Genomic DNA, 20594 nt, shown 5'->3' with positions numbered 1-20594 from the left:
TCGCCGTTCTTAATAGCTGGTATTACATTATGGGATAATTGTTGCTTTAGTCGTCCCGTCTCTGTGCTCTTCTCTGAGGCCACAGTGTTTATGCCCCCTGACCAGCTGCTGTCCACGCACATGTTGCTGCAGGTAATTGGACTCTGTGAGCACTGCAGCACAGTTAGAGGATTATGGATGTGATGTGAGGCAGATGAAGGCTAGCTCTGGGGGGGGGGCTTTACTCTTTACCTCCGGAAGGAGGCAGGGTCTGGCAGCTGGACCGTCGGCCTGTTCAAAGGGTGCCTGTATCAGGGGGAGAGCTCATTGGGTAGAGGCTCGTGGATCAAGGGAGGTTGGGATACTGGTAATCTTATAATCTGACCTCCTGTGTTTAGCCGCCTGTGTTTTTTTCCCCGTTCTACTGTTCATAAGGAAAAAAAACTGCATAAAAAGCACACACATCCAAACAAGTAAACGCTAGGTTCTGGACAGAAAAACACTCGTAATATGTCTGCATATTACTCTCCCACACAGATTTACTGGTAAGCTTGCCAGACGGCATACATGCTCAAAGCGTCACCATGTGGTGGTACCATTACCAATATGTGTTCATGAGAGCATAGCCCAGTGTGTGGACTCTTCATCTTTCATTCTCCACTCGTCAGCCTGCTTTCCCCTGAACCACAGTCCTCTAATCGGGCAACTGTTGCAGATCAGCGGAAGACAGAGTTTGTAAGCGCCCTCCTCAGTTTGACATGGAGAAAAATGGAATGTCAGATGCGTTCATCACCACTTCCTTCAGCAAGTGTCGCAGTTGTAAGCGCATCTTGGGGGAGACAGTGGCTCGGTAGGTAGAGCAGTCGTCTGGTTATCCGGAGGTTCCTGGTGCGATTCCCTCTCCTCCCGGGCAGCGTGTCGAAGTGTCCTTGAGCAAGACACTTAACCCCTAATTGCTCCCGGTGAGCAGGTTGGCACCTTGCATGGTCGCCTCCGCCGTCGGTGTGTGAATGTGTGAGTGAATGGGTAAAATGTGTGAGGAACAAATTGTAAAGCGCTTTGGATAAAAGCGATATAAATGCAGCCATTTATCTGCGTGAGCCACGTGACGTGAGTCTCTCATTGACGGGAGACAAGTTTTTGATATGGGTCTATTTCGCAGGGCTAAGGCTGAGCGAAATGCTTTGCTCGAAGCCGTCTCTTTCAGACGCCGTGCCTCAGGGTTGGTGGAGAATGTTCCGTCTATCTGGGTCACTTCACAGCGGAATGTATTTCTCTTAAAACCTCAGTGTAGTGTTTTTAGAAGTCAATGCTGTCTGTATTCGGCTATGCCAGTTTAATTTAATATGCTCTCAGCAGGGTGCCTCTGATGAATTTCTAAATCCTCTCATCTTACCGATCATAATTAGTGGCTTGAGTGTCGGGACTGTGGTTTCAGTTGGGCCTTACAAGTCTTGATAGTCTGTGGGAAAATGAAACGCGGTTGACTGTTCAAGGGATATATCAATTTGTTTTGGCATTCAAATATATATACTCTTGCAGTTTTACCCACAGGTTGAGAATTTACTTGTGGTGGCGGGTGGCGGCGCCAGGGATGTCACCATATGAGATGTTGATGGTCTGTGTGCATTATGAATTATTATGAAATGACAATTGCACGTCTTGATTGAAAAAATTTATACATTGGAAATTCTGATTTATTTTCTACCTTGGCGGATCTTAAAGGAAAACTCCAACATTCCGCTCGTTCCGCTGTTCACTCATAGCGAAGGCCGTCACTCATAGCGAGGGGGCGTACGCGTGCGACGCGTGTGCGTCAGTGGCCAATCACGGGAACCCGGAAACGCAACTGCGTTGTAGAAAGCATAGACTCTACCTGGGCGGGTGGGCCGCCAGAGTAGAGCCTATGTGTGGGAAACGAAGACTGTCTTGGGACGACAATTATTGTTGTATTGGCTTGTCCGAGGGAAGCAATAGTTGTAATTGGAGGATCAAGAAAAGAGGGTGGGGTTTGAGATAAGTCAATTCCAGCAACAGAGGTTGATGGTACAACCAGGCTGCTTGATTGCTCAATCAAGCAAGTACACACACACACACACACACACACACACACACACACACACACACACACACACACACACACACACACACACACACACACACCAGGAATAGACCTGTGTGACCTTATTAGAAACTGGTTGCTGATGACGTGTTGCTAGATGAAAAGACTGGAGTCTGCTGACCCAGTCCATCTGACCCAAATGCAAAACTGATGTTTAGTCTGAGTGCCAGTGCCAGTTTTGGTTTCTATCTGCAGGGAATGTTTTTGGATGTATATGATACTCTCTTGACCTTTTTCTATACGACAATTCTCTCTCTCTCTCATCTCTTCTGCATCAGTCATTAAATATTAACCGGAACGGTACCGTCTTAAGACTTGTATTATGAATTAATTAATGAAGTTTATTTCGAGCCATTTATCATGTAAAAAAAACGACACACAAATCAAATTACAAGTTGGCCAAAAAGGTTAGGGCTGAAGCTACAAGCTTGTAAATGCCCAACCCAGTGCATCATCTTAAATGTATCGCTGATCTTCGTTATTAACACACTTTAACTGCCGGAAGACGCTTTTAGGCGTCCTTCCCCGCCATGCTCAAGTTGCCGAAGACGCCGTAACTCGTCTTTGATATCAATATTTCAAAAATCTGTGATCGGAATCATATTTCCTTTCCGGGGCCCTGAGACACAAGTGTGATCTCCTCTCAATCCTCTAGCGGTTCAAGACCGCCATCTGGTGGCCGATCGGCAGATCTAAAAAAACGGATGTTACCTTTAACCCGGTAGGACTCACTCCATATGGGGTCCGGGCACTCGCTAGTGTTAGAGAGACTCAGTCTTCACACAGTGAACATTGATCGCTGCAAATAACTCGAAAAAACAACATGATTTGGACGTATATATTATTATACAACCTGGAAATGGACCGGATATTTCTATATCCCATAATAGGAAAATGTCTGTTCCACGCTCATTGCCCAACGGCGCGAGGAAGATACGGTAAGATTCAGCGTTATTTTTCAATGTGTACGATACTAACTGCTATGATGAACATTTGACCCACATTAGATGAATGGTATAACGCTGCCCACGGAATTATAAACGCCCCCTCGGCCATCCGGTCAACATCAGATTACGTGTAGTAACTTCCAGAAGTCCGTCCAGTTGGATTTTTTTATATCGCGCCGATTGCTATCAAACTGTATTTGATCATCAATATAATGCATTTGGGGCTATATAAATCACGTTCTGGAGAAAGCTGCAGAAAGAGATGAAAACATACTTATACTTTAGATCATATTTTAGTATGAATATGTGAATGAAAAAGTTTAACGTTCATACACCCTGAACAATACATATAGGACATTGAATGGGCCCTAATAATGGCAATTTAGCAATAGAATTTAAAAAGTTATAGCCCTGCAAAGAAGGGGAACTTCTACATAGACAAATAGAGCTGGCAACCTATGGTATATCATGAATTTAGCCTTAGGCAATCAAAGTGTTAACCAAAAACATTATAATAATAATTAATCAAAGTCAAATCAATCTAAATTGATCTAATCAAATCTAAACACATGGTTAACCATCCACGGCATACTTCTCAAGAATAAGTTTGTAGCAGTATTTTTACTTTCTTTGAACTCCTCTCGTAAACTATTCCACAACTTCACCCCACAGACATAGTGGTGTGTACAGTTGGCTGTTTTAAGTTAAATCTCCCTCTTAAGTTATATCCCCCTTGTCTATCTCTGATATTAGTTTAGATGTTGCCTGGTAGTAGATTATGCCTTGCTTTAAACACCATTTGTGCAGTTTTGAATTCCACTAAATCCCAAAACGTTTTTTATTACGTAATTATTATTATTATTTTTTAAATAGTCCATTGGTGTGTTCATAATATCCTACATTATTTACAACCAAGTTATTTTAACCACAGACGCAAAACTCACGTTAAGTCCTCTCCATTTCGCGGATCAACATCTCCATTTGAATTCTGCTAATTTCATCTCCCTTTTTGTTTCTTGTCCAGAATGTCTGTCAAATCTGAATGGCACAGCCATGTGAGGCTTGTGAATAATGGAATTGCGTAAGCGTACACATCCCATGGCATAGCAGTTATGTCATAAACCTTTTCAGTAATTACTTTTTTCATTTCGGATCAAATTGGAATGTAATCTGTCTGTTTCAGCACTTGCAGATGCACAGAAACCTTGTGCCCTGGTTCTGCCCTGATAGCCAAGTAGTTGCTGCAATGGGTGTTAATCTTTCAATTATGTTTGTCATATCATGCAGAGGACCATTGCTGGATGCTTAATTAATCTCTAAATAAAGTTGTAGTCAGTCTGGACATATAATACAATACAAAAAGAAAATGTCATACCAACTTGACTCGGACAAGTGTCTCATGTTTGGTCTTCTCTTTTGCTGTAATGGATAATATCCATTACAGGATGGATAAATCAAGTGAGCAACAAAGTTGTTTTCTCAATAATACAGTACAAGCACAATTTTTGCTTTTTTCAAAGGAGGGCATCAAAACAACTTGTGCCGCCTTTACACTTAGATTAGGTTCAGAGTTGAGGATGATCTGCTATTCTTGTGGCGAGTCCCATTTCCTGCCCTTGCTATCCCTCTTGAGATTCTTGCTCTTATGTATTGTTTGTAGATAACAGTTTGACTCTGAAGATGCAGGCCTGTCGAAGTGGTGAAACCTTGAAATAAGTGAACACAACAAGGTCTTTGTGCTCCATGTTTTTCTTTTCTTTTTTACTTCAGATTAAGCCTTTTTGAAATTGCACCTTTCTGATTCCTCATGATATTATGTTAATTCTGGGCAGAAGTTACAATAAATAAATACATTTTAAATAGTTGGTGAAAGGATTTGAACTTAAGTAAAATTATTTGATATTAAATGTATTTAAGTAAATGTATCAAAAGTAAAAGCGCTTGTTTCAACATCATGCCCTGATATTTTGGTGCAAAGAAGCATTTCACCGTTGACCTTTTATTATTAAGGTTTGTTGGTCCACCTGTGCATTGATGGCTTCATTATGTTGGCTAAACTTTTATTATTATTTCTTCTTTTTATTAATCCCTTGTCTTGAATGCAAACACTTTATTAAAATAAATTAGTACTTACAGGCATTGCCGAAGTGTCCGAAGTAGGATATTTCGTTTGACATGCAGTGGAGTAAAAGTTAGTCTTCTAAAATGGAAATACTCAAGTACAAATACCTAAACACTGTACGTACAGTAATTGCAGTACTTAATTACTTTCCACCCCTGGATTCTGGGCTGAACACATATTTTGGACACGTCTGCTCTTCCCCCAAACCGCTCCAATACTCGACAGCTAATGCTTAGTTTCAAGCTAATCTGAGCTGCTCTGCGATACATCTTTGAAGTGCGGAGAGATATTAAACATCTGGTGTCCTGGAGGAACTCATAATGGAGCATGCCGTTTGATGACTACTTGCTCCGCTCTGACATTTTAGAACACTGAAGCACAAAGCATCTCACATTTCCTGCCCCAGAGGCCTGCCCGTTTCAGGCATTTGTCCAATTCTCATGTGTGCTTTCCATTTGGAGTCTGAGCGTTTAGTTTCTAATCCACTGTGTTATGAAGAAGCGGGAGGTCAAGCTGTTAGGATTTTTTTATAAATCTACGAGCGTGTATTATAGCATTGGAAACATCACCTACAGTTTCTCAGAGCTGAAACGGAGACTCCTGGGGCAAGCGTACTGTACACATGTGACACATGCTAGCGCACTGCACACACACACCCACCCATACACATACTGTATACTACACACGCACACTCTTGTGCAATCTGGGATCTGTCTTCAGCAGGAGCTGCAGGCCTGTAGGGAGATTATTGCACGTTGTGCTCGAGTATTTCTCGCTGATCCTCATTTCACATTCTTAATTGGTTCCTTTGCAGGGGTAGATTTTTAAATTACTAACGACACGTGACGTTTAACTGCCTCTGTTCAGCCTAGTGATAGAAAATGTTAAGTCCCTCAACTACTAACGTCTAAAAATAGATGCGCGCAATAGCTTTGGGACATGCCTGCTTGTACATAATTCATTACTATGGGAGATGTTATTGCACTACCTTTTTATTCTACTTTTATCTCTTTTTATAAATGAACCCTCAGTCCCCTTGCTTTGATTGTTGAGGAGCTGCCATGTTTTGACAATCACATTAAGTTTCACTACTTAATTTCCAGCTCAATCGAAAGTTGCCAATTTATTTAAAATTTTAAGCCAACAAAATACATTGAAGTTACCTAGCTACATCTATATATACATACTTGTATCGCAAGACGATCACTGTACAATTAGGCACAATCAACCATGTTGTAACACTCCTGTAAAACAATTAACTAAAATCCCAAGTTCAAAAGCATATACTGTAGCAGGTTTTACCTTTTACAAGCAATATATCTCGGGTCATGTTCAATAAAGTGACCGAAGCAATTCAGGAAATAGTTACTGTAGAAATGTCTATACCTTATTTTAAGACCCCTCTGTTAGTCAGGTAACTAAATATATTTTGCTTTTTATTTCTAAACATCCCATTTATTATCACTAAATCTTAGAATTGTATAATTGCTCATTTTGTTGTTGTTTACAATATATGAACCTCTTCCACCCGACGGTACCGGTACCAGTCCCAAAGTGACATTGCATCATAAATCAAGCTCTCTACACTGTCATAACATGACATAATTATTATTATTATTAATTTTTTACGTATTCAAGAATAAACATCATAACCATGTCACAACGGCAGTTATAATGCATATGTTCATCAATACGTTTCTTTACCAATAGGTTAAAGTGTTATTAGTGCAATTTTTGTTCTTTTAGGGCTTGTGTCCACCAGGGACGTTTTATGAGTTGTCAGCTCCTTTCTGTCATTCATTTCTATGCTGGAGAAGCGTCAGACGTGCTCCTCTTCCCAGAGCCGCGCCTCGCGTTTTATGAGCTCTCGGTGGCAGCGTTTTTGGTCGGAGCGCTCCCAGCTCATAAAGTTGAAACTAGTTCAACTTTTTGGAAAGGAGCGCGCTCATCAAGGTAACTCATCAAGGAAGTGGCGGAGCCGCGGCTGGCGCGAGCCTCAGAAAAACGCTCAGAGCTTTTCTTTTTTCTTTTTTCAAAGCGGTCCGCCTTGAAAAAAACGTCCCTGGTGGACACATAGCCTTAAATGTGTTGTTGTTATCGTGGAAATCGGCCATTTTGAATTACCGGCCGTCTGTGAATGTAGTTTCATTAAAATTTTTTGTCATTTTGAGAAGAGGACATCCAGAGCTTTCAATGAGCGTTGGAATTTTTCAAAACTACACTTCCCAAAGGCCTCTAGCTTTCTTCAAGCAAATGACTTCCTGATTATAATTTTTTTACTCTGGATTATATACCACAAAACTGAACGTTATTGGCAAATATTGGAGCGCAGTTAGTTGTCTCCACTATTTTGAGCATTTAGCAACCATCCGATTTGATCAGTTTCAAAATGGCGGATCTCTTGCGAGAATAAAAAACCTACAGTACAGTACAGTAGATTTCATTATCTGTTCTTCATGCACGACTGGTGATACTAAATCCAAATTGAACTCGGCCATTTGAAAGAGAAGATTTGGCCCAATCCATAAATGTGCGAATTGGCTATAATAAAGTCATTTATAGGCCTGCTATTACAGCTAAAGAGATTGGTTTTATCTGGCATCACAGTGGCTAAAAAGCTGATAGCATCACGATGGTTTCAACCGGAAAAAATGTGCCGGAAGGTCTGGATTCTTACATATCTCGATGTGATTTATCTAGAAATATCTACAGCAAGAATTTTGGGTCTCAATGAATCCAAAATGACAATGTGGTTAGAAGTGGTGGAGAGATATATGTGCATATGTGTGTAGGGTTTTAGAAAATAGGTATTAGGGGTATATCCTGTATAAGGCATTTGTATAATTGGTAATTTCGTTGGATATACACTATATACGTTAAAATATTATTATAGACTTTTTTTTGTTTTCTGTTTCTGTACTTGCATGTCATTTTAGCCACCTTGTCTGTTAGTTTCATTATGCATTATGTGTTGAGTACTGACTTTTAATAATTTTTGTTTTGCAATAATAAAAAAAAAAAAAAAAAAAAAAAAAAAGCGGTGGAGAGAATAAAAGCTAGCATATAAAGGTAGTGTCTGGTCAGGAGCAAATGATAATGGATGGATTATCCGATGGGGGGTCCGGAGGGGGGGGGGGGGTGCGAGCAAGAGCATATGTGTGTAGGGTATTAGATAGCAGGTATTAGGGGTATATCTTGGATAAGACATTTAACTAAATGGTTGATTTCATTGGATGTGCACTAATTAATGCTTGTATATCTAATCTTGTGTTGTCATGTTTGTTTATGTGTTTGTTTAAAAAATAATAAAAAAAAAAAAATACAATATATAGGCCTGCTATTCTATATTCTATAATAATATTTCAAATTGCATTGGTCCCTATGGGAGAATTCAGTACTGTATCTACAAAACCTTCTGTTTACTCATCTTCCCTTTATTAATTTCCTTAGATTGTTTGTACACATGATCTCAAGAAGGTACTGGACGAGCTCAGTGGCAGTTTTTCATGTCTGGTCATTTTTAGCATGGTGTTATTCACTGTCAAAGATGCAAAGAAAAATCATAATTCATATTGTCCTTTGTTTCATCACAATTTAAGCAAGCCTAGTAATAGACACAATATATTTGACACTGGGAATACATTCACTGAGGTCCATAGATGTCCCTAGATACCAAGAACATGCAAATGGACCTTGTAGAAGTGGAGCAATATTCCATTTAATTAGGTATGTATTTTAGGCAGATTTTCAGAAAATAGGGCTCCGGGCTTAAGAAGTTAAGTCTGTTTCAGCTATGATCAATAACTGTGACCGTGACCAATTGTGTTGCCCCAACTGAGGGGTTGTTTGTATGGTCTTCACCTGAGACCTGGCGTGATATCATTTAGTGCATCTAATACCCTGTGCATGCCACCTCTTAGTCCTTATTTTTTTGAGGACTTGCCATTTGTAATGATTTGCATGCCTGGTAATTTTACACATTAAATATTTGCAGGACAATAATGTGGGGAAAGCAATTCCGATTGGTTAATATAAATTGACTATTCCATTAGTGGACAAAATCCTTTTGACTAATAGTCTACCATTAATTTCTTTACTGTATATTAACACCAGCTAGAAGTGTAGGCTACTTTTATTTCAGATTTCAGATTCTTTAATGTCACACCAATATCCTTTATTACAGCATACAAGAGTGGGATTATTTGGTCTTATATAATATTTCAGAATTCAAAATTGTGTGAAGTAGCAGCAGGACAGAACGTTGAGGTAGCTCTAAATATAGTACAGTACAATAATATAGCTAGTGGAGGCACTTAATGGTGTCAGTTAATGGACTGACCCAAATGTGCAGTCACTGTTTAGGCATGATGACATCACCGATTATGTATTTTGTGGACAAATGACAGATTTTTCACCTTCATCTTTTTTCTCCCTCAGCGCTGGAGAGGAAGATGTCTGCGCGACAGAGCAGAGAGGAGCTGATCAAGAGAGGCGTGCTGAAGGAGATTTTTGAAAAAGGTAAGATTAAAGGATTATTAAGAGTTGCTACTAAGGATGTACCAATCACATTTTCTTCAATCACAACAGTGCATACCGATTCTGAGTCCTACGTTTTTCAGTCCCAGCCAACACAGATTTCCGATCTGTTACTTTTACCTAACTGTATAGACTTAAGAAGACTCATCATCATTCTCCATTTTAGTGATCCAACATGCAGAAAATCAAGTCTCTGCTTTGATTACTGACACCCATGGTTCTAGCAACGGTGGAAATTCTCCAATACAATGCCCTGTTTTGGCTTGATATCGGCCCGATATCTAATATCAATACTGATGCATCCCTAGTTTAAACGGAACCGATAGCTGTGTCTGATTGGGAGTCTCCCACTGTATGAGCTTAAGCTGTGAGATGGGTAGATGTGATGTGCTAATTTGCGAGGCCTTGGGTGAACTTCAACTTAATCATTACCATGTTCACAAGTGCCATCGGTTTATAGTGCAGACGGTAGATCATACATCTAGAGAATAGATGCTATCTGATTTTCACTTTAGAAACTTTTCTTTGTTCTAGTTGACAAACTCTTTGATCCCGATTTGGTGTGACTGATGTAGCGCACATCTGGAGCTAGAGGGTGTATTCTACAGCCGACCGCAGGATGCACCGTGGTCTGTCTGGATATCTTGGGGAAAACTTGAGGATTGACTCTTCTTGTCAGGGTTTGGTGAGAGGGGGTCGATTGCTGCATTTGAATTAGGACACAGGGAAAAAGGTACATGATGTATGTTATTTTTATAGCATGTATATAATAATATAATGTACATAATATTGATGTAAAGTATCGAAAATGTAACATGTGAGGCGGCTGGGTGGCACAGCGGACTAAGCGCTCGTCACCAACGCGAGAGACGCTGGTATCGAATCCGGCTGTCAGCGTTGCCTCCGGCTTGGCCGGCCGTCATACTGGCTCAATTGGCAGAGTCAGCAGGAGGGAAGCCGGTGGGGTGGTATTCTGGTAGTTGTAAACAGCGACACCTACAGGTCTGTCAGGGCGCCTGCACAGCGAGGGAGGGAGATGGTGAGGGTAGTGTGACCTCCCACACGTTATACCTCACCAATGAGAGTCTGCACTGGCAGGTGAAAAGATGCTGCTGGCTGTCTCCTATGTCTCGGAGGAAGCATCTGATAGACTTCAGGGCTCCCTAGACCGACCAGTGGGGGGCATATGTGAGCAACGGCCAGGAAGGGGAGGGGGGAATTGGCATAACGACTAAATTGGGATGGGAGAAAAACACAGAAAAACAGGAGGAGAAAAAGTGGATAAAAAAAGAAAATGTAACATGTAAGTACAAATAAGTACATAATTACATAAAACTTTTTACATTTTTAGAAAACCTTTAAGTTCCCCTGCTGGGGATCGAAACCCTAACCTTAACCCTAACTTTAATGACATGACATGATCTTTAAGCAAATGTTAAAACTATAATCATAGTTAGATAGTGGTGAGAGCTAGGGCTGAGCCCGAACGTTCGGACCTTTGTTCGTTACATTGGTGTTTGAATTCTAAATCAACATTCGAATTTTTTTTATTCTTTTTTTAAGATTTATTTTTTAGCATTTATTGCTTTTCATGGTCAGACATGACCGACAGATGAGGAGAGGATGAATGGGAGAAGAGGCGGGGAAGACATGCGACAAATGTCACAGAGAGCAGGAAGCGAACCCGGGACAGCCACGTAGGTGTGCGATGCACTAACGTGGTGGCCCCCAAGGGCGCCTGAATTATTTATTTTTTATTTAAAAAATGTATTATTATAATTCATTACGTTTAAACCAATGGGGTTTTTCTTCACAGTTGCAGATAAAGATTAGACTACACTAATATTATAGTATTAAAACTGATGAGTTATATTCAGTTGATAAAAAAAATACTAATTTAACCCTTTAATCGCCAAGGACGCCGTAACACGTCATTCTCCGCCATGCGTAATCTGCCAATGATGCCGTAACACGTCATTGAGATCAATATTTCAAAAATCTGTGATGGCAATCATATTTCACCCGCGGAGTCTTGAGATCAAGAGCGCCATCTGGTGGCCGATCGGCGGATCGCCCAAACAGGAAATGAGCGGCAGGAACTGGTGCTCATCCATATTCGGTCCGGCCACTCGCTATCGCTCGCGGGACTCGAACTCGACACAATGAATAGCGATCCGTTGCCAATAACTCGATAAACAACATGATTTGGACGTATATACTATTATACAACCTAGAAATGGATCGCATATTTCAACATCCCATAATAGCAATCTTTTTGCTCCACGCTCATCGCCCAACGGCCCGAGGAGACTGGGGTAAGTTTCAGCGTTTATTATTACCGTGTTCGATACAAACTTCTCTGATGATCATATCACCCACACTACATGAATCATCTAACGTTGGCCACGGAATTATAAACGACCCCCCCCCCCCCATCCGGTCAACATCAGATGATGAGTAGTAACTTCTAGAAGCACGTACATTTGACATTTTTTATCTGGCGCCGATCGCTATCAAACTGTATTTGATCATCAATATAATGCATTTAGGGCTATAAATCACGTTCTGCAGAATGCTGCAGAAAATGATAAAAACATATTTATACTTTAGACCGTATTTTAGTATGAATATGTGAATGAAAAAGTAGAACGTTGCTACATCCTAAACGATAGATAATTGACGTTGAATGGGCCATAGTAATGTCAATTTAGCAATACAATTTAAAAAGTTATAGCCCTGCAAAGAAGGGGGACTTCTCCATAGACAAATAGAGCTGGCAGAGGATGGTATAAGGATGTACATAAGCGTGGCAGAGAAAAGGTTAATCAGATTAATCACTTTATTCAAATTGAGGATTTAGTTTGAGGATATTTATAATAAAAAAAATTTAAATGAAAAACGTCTTTGAAAAAAAAATTGAATTTTCTTTTTTTTAAATTAAAACAAAGGTTTGAACGTCCATTCGAAAAACCCTGACGAAGTTCGAAGCCCAAAAACAGGCTTCAGGGACAGCCCTAGTGAGAGCACTCACCCGCGACTGCGATGGTTGCAGCGTTTGTTTTAGACTTATACAATATATAAATATATTACTTATGGCCATAACATGACGTACATTATATACCTTTTTTCCTGTGGTCGATAAATACATTATTTATGTTTTCTTATGAGACCATCTTGCTTTTGAGGACAGCCTGTGTGAACTGGTACTGGTTATAGTTCCTCTGCCCCAGGAGTGGTTTAAACTTCTTATCTCCGATCATCACCTCACTCTTTCATTGTATTATATCGTTCCATTTTAGTGTATCATTCTTCCCTCCACAGTGTTTATAGTATCATTGGATATTATTAGGGATGCTCGATATTGGCTTTTTTACCGATACCGATATTCCGATATTGTCCAACTCTTAATTTCCGATACCGATATCAACCGATACCGATATATGCAGGGTTTCCCCCCCCAAAAAACTGAATAATTTCAGGTAACTAATAATTTCACTGGATATATATATAACAAATATTGTTATTGTTTTTTTTTTTTTTTTTTTACCGATACCGATATTTTCCGATATCACATTTTACTGCCGATATCGGCCGATAATATCGGTCGGCCGATAATATCGGACATCCCTAGATATTATCATATCTTAGCTGCAATAAGTCTTACGTCTACAGTGGGACGTATAGTGCATGGATGGCTTCAGCCTAATCAGATATGTCACTGAGCGGCCCCAGCGTAGATTAATGTAATTATCCCCACACTGTGGTCACAGTCTGCTAAACAACTCTGCGAGTTGAGAGGGCCAACATTTCGACCAAATCTGGAAATCCACGACCAAAATAGTTTGAAAGAAAATGTGTCTATGATGTTGAACAGGGTATATATATACAGTGTATCACAAATTACCAAAAATTCAGATTGTCTGATTTATGAGTTATGTAGTTATCAGAAAAGTAAACCATACCTTTTATGTCTGTGTTTCAACGTTGTTACCATGGACACAGTGAATAAACGAGGCTGCACAGGCGCTGTGAAATTAAATTATGTTGCTTTTTCTCAACTCATTATCCGTTATAAAAGAGACAAAATATGGGGGGAACAATAATCATATTTATTCAATATGTTAAAGGATAACGCCAACATTTTGGGAAATTAGCTTATTTAACATCTTCCCTGGAGTTAGACAAGAAGATACATACCTTTTTTGTCTCTGTGCGTGCATTTAGCTTTGGGAACAGACGCTCCGTTAGCATAGCTTAGCTTCATCACTGGAAGTGAGGCCGATCCGGAGCCTTACAGTGTATAGTTTGATTGATTGATTGAAAAGTTTATTAACAGATTGCAGAATACACTCCAAATACAACTCCAAAACGTTCATGTAAACATGTTGTGACCTGTGTATTCACCACGTGGAGAAATACAAAATAATTGAATTAGACAATTACGTTTTATAAGCAAATATACTCTGAACTATTTTTTTGCCCAACCACTACTGTATGAGCGCAGCCAGTGATTTCAACGTGACGGCGTGTTTGTTTACATTCTCATTCATTCAAAAGATCCGAACCGATTGAAGTTTATGGATACCATGACTTGAAATCCTCTTACCTTGACGATTAAAAGCCTCCCCAATTTAGAAAACAGTAATCCAATGGCTGGTATTGTTATATACCGGACGCTCTGAGCTAACCGGAGCTAACACAGACATATATAATGACTTCCTTTCTGGGGTTGTCAAAATAAAAGTGCGACGTTTATAGCAGCGGAAAACGTTTATTTTGTACATTATCTAACGTTAACACGAACCTAAACTAACTTTAGGTTAGTTGTAACGTTAGTTTAGGTTCGTGTTAACGTTTTTTTTTTTCTTTTTTTTTTTTTTTTATCTGTGCAGGCCAGGCCACCGGGAAAACTCCCGGTGCTCCCGATGGCCAGTCCGGGCCTGCTTGTATGCCGTGACAAATAAAACTCTTGACTTGACTTGATTCCCTCACGGAGCCTCGTCTGATGCAGTGGGAGCATGCACAACTCTGCAACGCTTCAATACTGCCCCCTGGTGGATGATCGGCGAGTTGCCAGAAATGGAAATGGACGAGTCGATCTCGGTGCGTCTTGGAAATGCGTCCGGCACTCGCATATTGTCGCGGGACTCAAGACACACACTGTGTATATGGATCGCTGCCATAATCAATATGGCCACTCAATAATCAACATGATTTGGGCTGTTATTATTATTATACAAACCAGAAATGGATCGACTCGATCGCTGTCAAATAAGTGGGATCTTTTTGCTCCAGTCTCACCGGCCAACGGTAAGAAGACACTGACGTCATTTTCAGCGCGTTTGTTTATTATTATCCATGCAAACTGCTCCGATCAATATATCACCCATACTACATAAAGCATTTACCGACTATCACGGAATTATAAACGACCCCCCCCCGTTCACCCGCGCATGATCAGTCATAACGTTTAGGATCATGTACAGTTGAAATTTTTAATATAGCGTGTATCGCCAACAAACGGCATTTGATCATCTATATATGCGTTTATGCCTATATCTCACGTTCTAGGAATTGCTGCAGAAAACGATAAAAACATATTTATATTCTAGACGGTATTTTCGTATGAACCTATGAATGAAAAAGTAAAACGTTCCTACATCCGGAACGATAGATAATCGATGTTGAATGGGCCATAGTAATGTCAATTTAGCAATACAATTTAAAAAGTTATAGCCCTGCAAAGAAGGTAAACATCTCCATAGGCTTAGACTGGTGGCAGTGATCAAACATTGATGGATATAAGCGTGGCAGGGAATGTGTTAACGTGATCATCAGTGTCTTCACAAAGATGAGTTATCATTTATCATTGATAATAATATATAACTAAAGTCAAACTGAGAAAATGTGTTATTTCAGAAGAGTATCAAACTGGTAGCCCTTCGTATGACTCGGTACCCATGAAGTAGCTCTCAGTTTCAAAAAGGTTGGTGACCCCTGGTCTACAGGAACAGCTCAGTGTAATAATGGTGAGGAGGTACTGCAGTTGTAGCCCACTGGTCTGTGTTCTACAGGAACAGCTCGTGTGATAATGGTGAGGAGGTACTGTAGTTGTAGCCCACTGGTCTGTGTTCTACAGGAACAGCTCGTGTGATAGCGAGTGTTGCATCCTCTGATGCAGGTTCGGCTTCGCTTTAACTTCAATTGTCCATTTTCTTCTTTAGTTACTCTCAGTACACATGTGACTCCTTCAGTTCCCTAATTACCACTGGCCGTCCAGGTTCCCTGACTGTCTCAACCAATCACCATAGAGAACATCAAAAAAACAATTACAACATTTATTGGTTTACGTATAACCAAATACACTTTATTTCGTATTTCAATACACCACACCCAGTAACTTGAAACCTAGTTTCATAATTGTGTGTGTGTGTGTGTGTGTGTGTGTGTGTGTGTGTGTGTGTGTGTGTGTGTGTGTGTGTGTGTGTGTGTGTGTGTGTGTGTGTGTGTGTGTGTGTGTGTGTGTGTGTGTGTGTGTGTGTGTGTGTGTGTGTGTGTGTGTGTGTGTGTGTGTGTGTGTGTGTGTGTGTGTGTGTGTGTGTGTGTGTGTGTGTGTGTGTGTAATATTTTCATCTGTTACCTCAAATTGAACATACCAACATTTGGTTACATTCTAACTGCATACATGACATAAAAGCTATTTTCTTGTTTTCAGAATTACATCCCTGTTAGTCCACATATCTTCCAGGAGGCTTTCTGTTCCTCTTTGGCCTCACTGTGATCTCAGTTTCAAGTCTATGTTGCTCAGTGTCAATCAATATGCACAGGCTCAGTGTCCCAAGTCCCATTCTGCAATGTTCCCCTGTCTGTGACACATTCCTTTCGGACACATCAGGCTGTGTCCATTGTGTGTTTTTCCATCATCTGACTCACATGTTTCTTACACACATTTTCATTGTTCTCCACAAGGTACGTTACACAAGGTTACAAAGTGTTACATTCAAGCCTAAATAGACTTGCTCTAAGGCCTGAGCAGTCAGGAAAATATGGCTTGTTTTCCCCGGTAGGCCTTGAATGTAAGCAGGTGGACACAGGAAAACGAAACGGTGTTACCAAAAATAACAGTATTTATTTGATAGTTATTTTAAAGGGACAAAGAATAATGGGGAGGTGGGTGCTCCAGACTCCATACGTTCAGGATAACAAAATAAAGCACATAGGCAAAAATAGAACAAAGCAAAAATTGTCAAACAGCAAAAATGGCAAGCAAAGCAGTGAGAGCAGGTGAGAGCACTTCTGGTGAGACTCTGGAGAACTGTGACGAGCGACGCAAGCGACAGCTGCAGACTGGTACTCTGAGATGCTTTCATAGGTGTGCTGCCTCATCACCACACCTGTGTAAATGATAAGGGGCGGCCATTTTAATTACAAGAAAAAAGACAACAGAAAGAAACTGTGTGTATCACAGACCACCAATTAGTGACACCACACTTGAACCACAATGTGAATATACACCACAAACGGTAAGTATCCCTCCATCATGTGCAAGTAATACATAACACAAAGTTACAGGGCCTAGTACCTTCTTCACCTTCCTTGGTACCCATTTCCCCCCCTCTCCTCCCCGGGAATCTCTGACAAACACTGCTTGTCCTGAAAAGAGTGCTGGCTTCCCTGTACCCATGTTTACTTTGGGATCATCCCTATGTTCCCCGGGTCCTATGTTCCCCGGGTCCTATGTTCCCCGGTTGATTGATTAATTGATTTTTTATTATTTTATTTCTATTTTATTAATTATTAATGTCCGCCTTGTTTCGAACTGGTTAAGCTTAGGCCCTCTTTCGAAGTTGGTTAAGGTTAGAGTTTGGAATCAGGGCTGGTGGTCTAAAATGTTCAATCAATCAATCAATCGGGGAACATAGGACCCGGGGAACATAGACATGCTCCCTTTACTTTATCATCCTGTCTCTCCTGGATCTCTGACGAGAAGCTTGGCTTCACTAGTGACTACCTTGTGCGCATCTGTCGTTTCAGAAACAACTCTGCAGGAGTTTGACTTGTAGTCGCATGGGGTGTGTTCCTATACACAAACAATGTGATGTTCCACCTGATGTTGTAGTGACCTCCCCGACCCTCCTTTGCTTCTTCCGTTTTAGAATCTGATCTGCTGCTCCATTTTGAAACTGGGTGGTAGGGCTGGGCGATTAATCGATTTTTATCGATTAATTTGAATGAATGATTTAGGACGATTTTGACAAATTAAAATCGATTTTCCAAACCTCTATAGCAGTGGTTTAAGAGTCACCTTTTATTTTACAAAAAGTGATGTTTGGTGAAAGTTAGATTTGCACTTTATTAATCCCAATAGGGAAATGCATTCTTGTTTGATGATCAAGAGGCACCTTTTATTTGTTTTAAGTGAAGTTAGGTGAAAAAGCAAGGAATTTTTTTTTGTGTCAAATTAAAACAAAGGTTATTTTAGGCCATATCGCCCAGCCCTACTCGGTGGTAAGGGAGCTGACTTGATATGTTTTACCCTGTTTTGCACTAAGAAAGTCTCAAAACTGTTTTGAGACCAGCTGTGGTCTGTTGTCCGATACTATTGATTGATTGATTGAAAAGTTTATTAACAGATTGCAGAATGGGTACAGTACAGTACAGCTCAATACATACAATTGTTAAGGGGATGCAGACCAGAGAAACACTTTCGTCTTGTTTACATCAGGGTCCCCCATTTTCAATTCATCATAACATATATGACATACATGACATACAGATAGACAGTACTGCTACATCTATACATTTATGACATATCAGATTTGCAAATACAGTACTGTTTGTGATACAAAAGTGTCCAGAAAAAGAGTGTATATACATTTGGCGTAGAAACTGTACATTGGAGGAGGTTGGGTGGGTGGGGTGGGGTTGGGTGGGTTGGGTGAGGGCTGTACATTGGAGGTGGGGGGGTTGGGTGGGTTGGGTGAGGGCTGTACATTGGGGGGGGGGGGGGGTTGGGTAGGGGACACACACACATTTGAAACTGTACATTGGAATACTGACAAAGCCTTACTTGGTCATTTACTGTACAACTAGGTTAGGACATTTGTAGGGGCCAGTTTCGAATTGCAGTCTCACGTAGGTGTTTTTTGAGAGTGTTTTTGAAAGTGGGTAGTGATTCACATTCCTTTACAGCTTTAGGTAGGGCGTTCCACATTGATGTGGCATAATTGCGAAACGTGTTTAGTCCCTTGTTTGAGCCGAATCTGGGTTTTACATGATTTGTGGAGCTCCCTCTGGTGTTGTGATCGTGGTATTCACTGACCTTTGGGAAGTATTTTGACATGTACATGGGTACCTTGGTCGCGTAGTGTATCTTGTAGACCAGGCCCATTGCAAGTTGCTGTACTCTGTCGTCTACTCTAAGCCATCCTAGGTTGTCAAAGTGGGCAGGGGTGAGGTGGGTTCTAGGAGTTAGGTCAAGCAGTAGTCTGACTAGCTTGTTTTGAGATGTTTGTAATTTGTTTTTTAGTGCCTTTGAGGTGCTTTGGTACCATGAGGTGCAAGCATAGTCGTAGTACCCTTGAATGAGTGCTCCTGCTAGAGTCTTCAGGGTATTCTTGTTTACCAGAGAGGAGATCCGGTACAAGAATCGCGTTTGTTGGTTGACTTTTTTTATTACATTGGATGCCATTTTGTCACAGGAAAGATTAGCCTCTAGGATGGAACCCAGGTAGGTAATTTCATCTTTCCTTGTGATAATATTGTCACCCACTGCAACCGAGAAGCCGTCGGTCTTGCTGAGTTTGTTATTTGAACCGAAGAGAATGGACTCTGTTTTGCCCATGTGTAATGATAGTTTGTTGTCGGCGAGCCATATGCAGATTTTGCCTAGTTCCGAGCTGAGGGCTTTTTCAACCTGTAACTTGTTCTTGTCAGAGACCAGCAGGGCTGAGTCGTCCGCAAACAGGAACAAGTTGCAGTCACAAGCTGACGACATGTCATTTGCATAAATTAGGAATAGTAGCGGTCCTAGTATGCTTCCTTGTGGAACACCACAGCTCACTGTGAGGGGGGGGGATAGGGTACCGTTTACTTCCACCATCTGTTCCCTCCCCTCCAGGTAGGATTGTATCCAGCTCACTGATAAACTATCAAAACCAATTGCTTTTAGCTTGTCAATCAGAATGGTGTGATTGACAGTGTCGAAGGCCTTTTGAAGGTCCAGCATGACCATGCCGCAGTATTTGCCCGCGTCCACCTCTTGTTTGATGTGGTCGTTCAAGTAGAGAAGGCATGTGTCCGTGGAGTGGGATGTTCTGAAGCCAGATTGGAATTCGTAGATTAGATTTTTTTCTGCGAGGTACTTTTCGATCTGTTCGTATACTATTTTTTCCATGACTTTCGAGATGGATGTAAGGATAGAAACAGGGCGGTAGTTACCCGGGTCTAATTTGCTGCCCTTTTTGTGCAGGGGTGTTACTCTCGCAATTTTGAAGTCCTTGGGGACGTGTCCCTGTTTTATGGAGAGGTTTATTATGTGTGTGATGACTGGGGTGATGGCTGCTGCTGAGTCTCTGAGGAATTTGGAGGGGATGTTGTCATGGCCAGTGGCCTTGTTTGGTTGGAGGGCGCTCAGTTTTTTGAGTACCTCATGTCCTCATCTGTAGTTACCATTTCCAGTTTTAAGTCGTCTTTGTGGACGCCTAGGTTCTTGTAGTATGCTACTATGTGTTCTACCCCATACTGCCCTGAGTGGGAGGGTAGTTTGTTTACCAGTGTTGTGGCTACGTTTGTGAAGAAAGTGTTTAAGTAATTGGCTACATCCAGCTTGTCTGTGATGAGCGTGTTGTCCGTCTTTATGTTTATGTTTGAGAACCTGGTTTTAAGT

At 40.9% G+C, this 20594-nt stretch overlaps 1 protein-coding gene across 1 annotated transcript in view; it reads left to right on the top strand.

Moving 5' to 3' along the window:
- The window catches only part of LOC311238990 (phosphatase and actin regulator 1-like), a gene marked incomplete at its 3' end in the record, with an annotated part of 91511 nt that overhangs the window by 26756 nt on the left and 44161 nt on the right, over positions 1-20594 (top strand). The window contains exon 2 of the mRNA XM_084327207.1: positions 9608-9688. Within this exon, the coding sequence (XP_084183333.1) occupies positions 9608-9688 (81 nt within the window). The remainder of the gene's footprint in view (positions 1-9607; positions 9689-20594) is intronic.

This window comes from Notolepis coatsorum (assembly GCF_963971535.1).
Source record: "Notolepis coatsorum genome assembly, chromosome: 13".
NCBI lineage: Eukaryota > Metazoa > Chordata > Actinopteri > Aulopiformes > Paralepididae > Notolepis > Notolepis coatsorum.
This window is presented reverse-complemented; position numbering and strand designations above follow the sequence as displayed.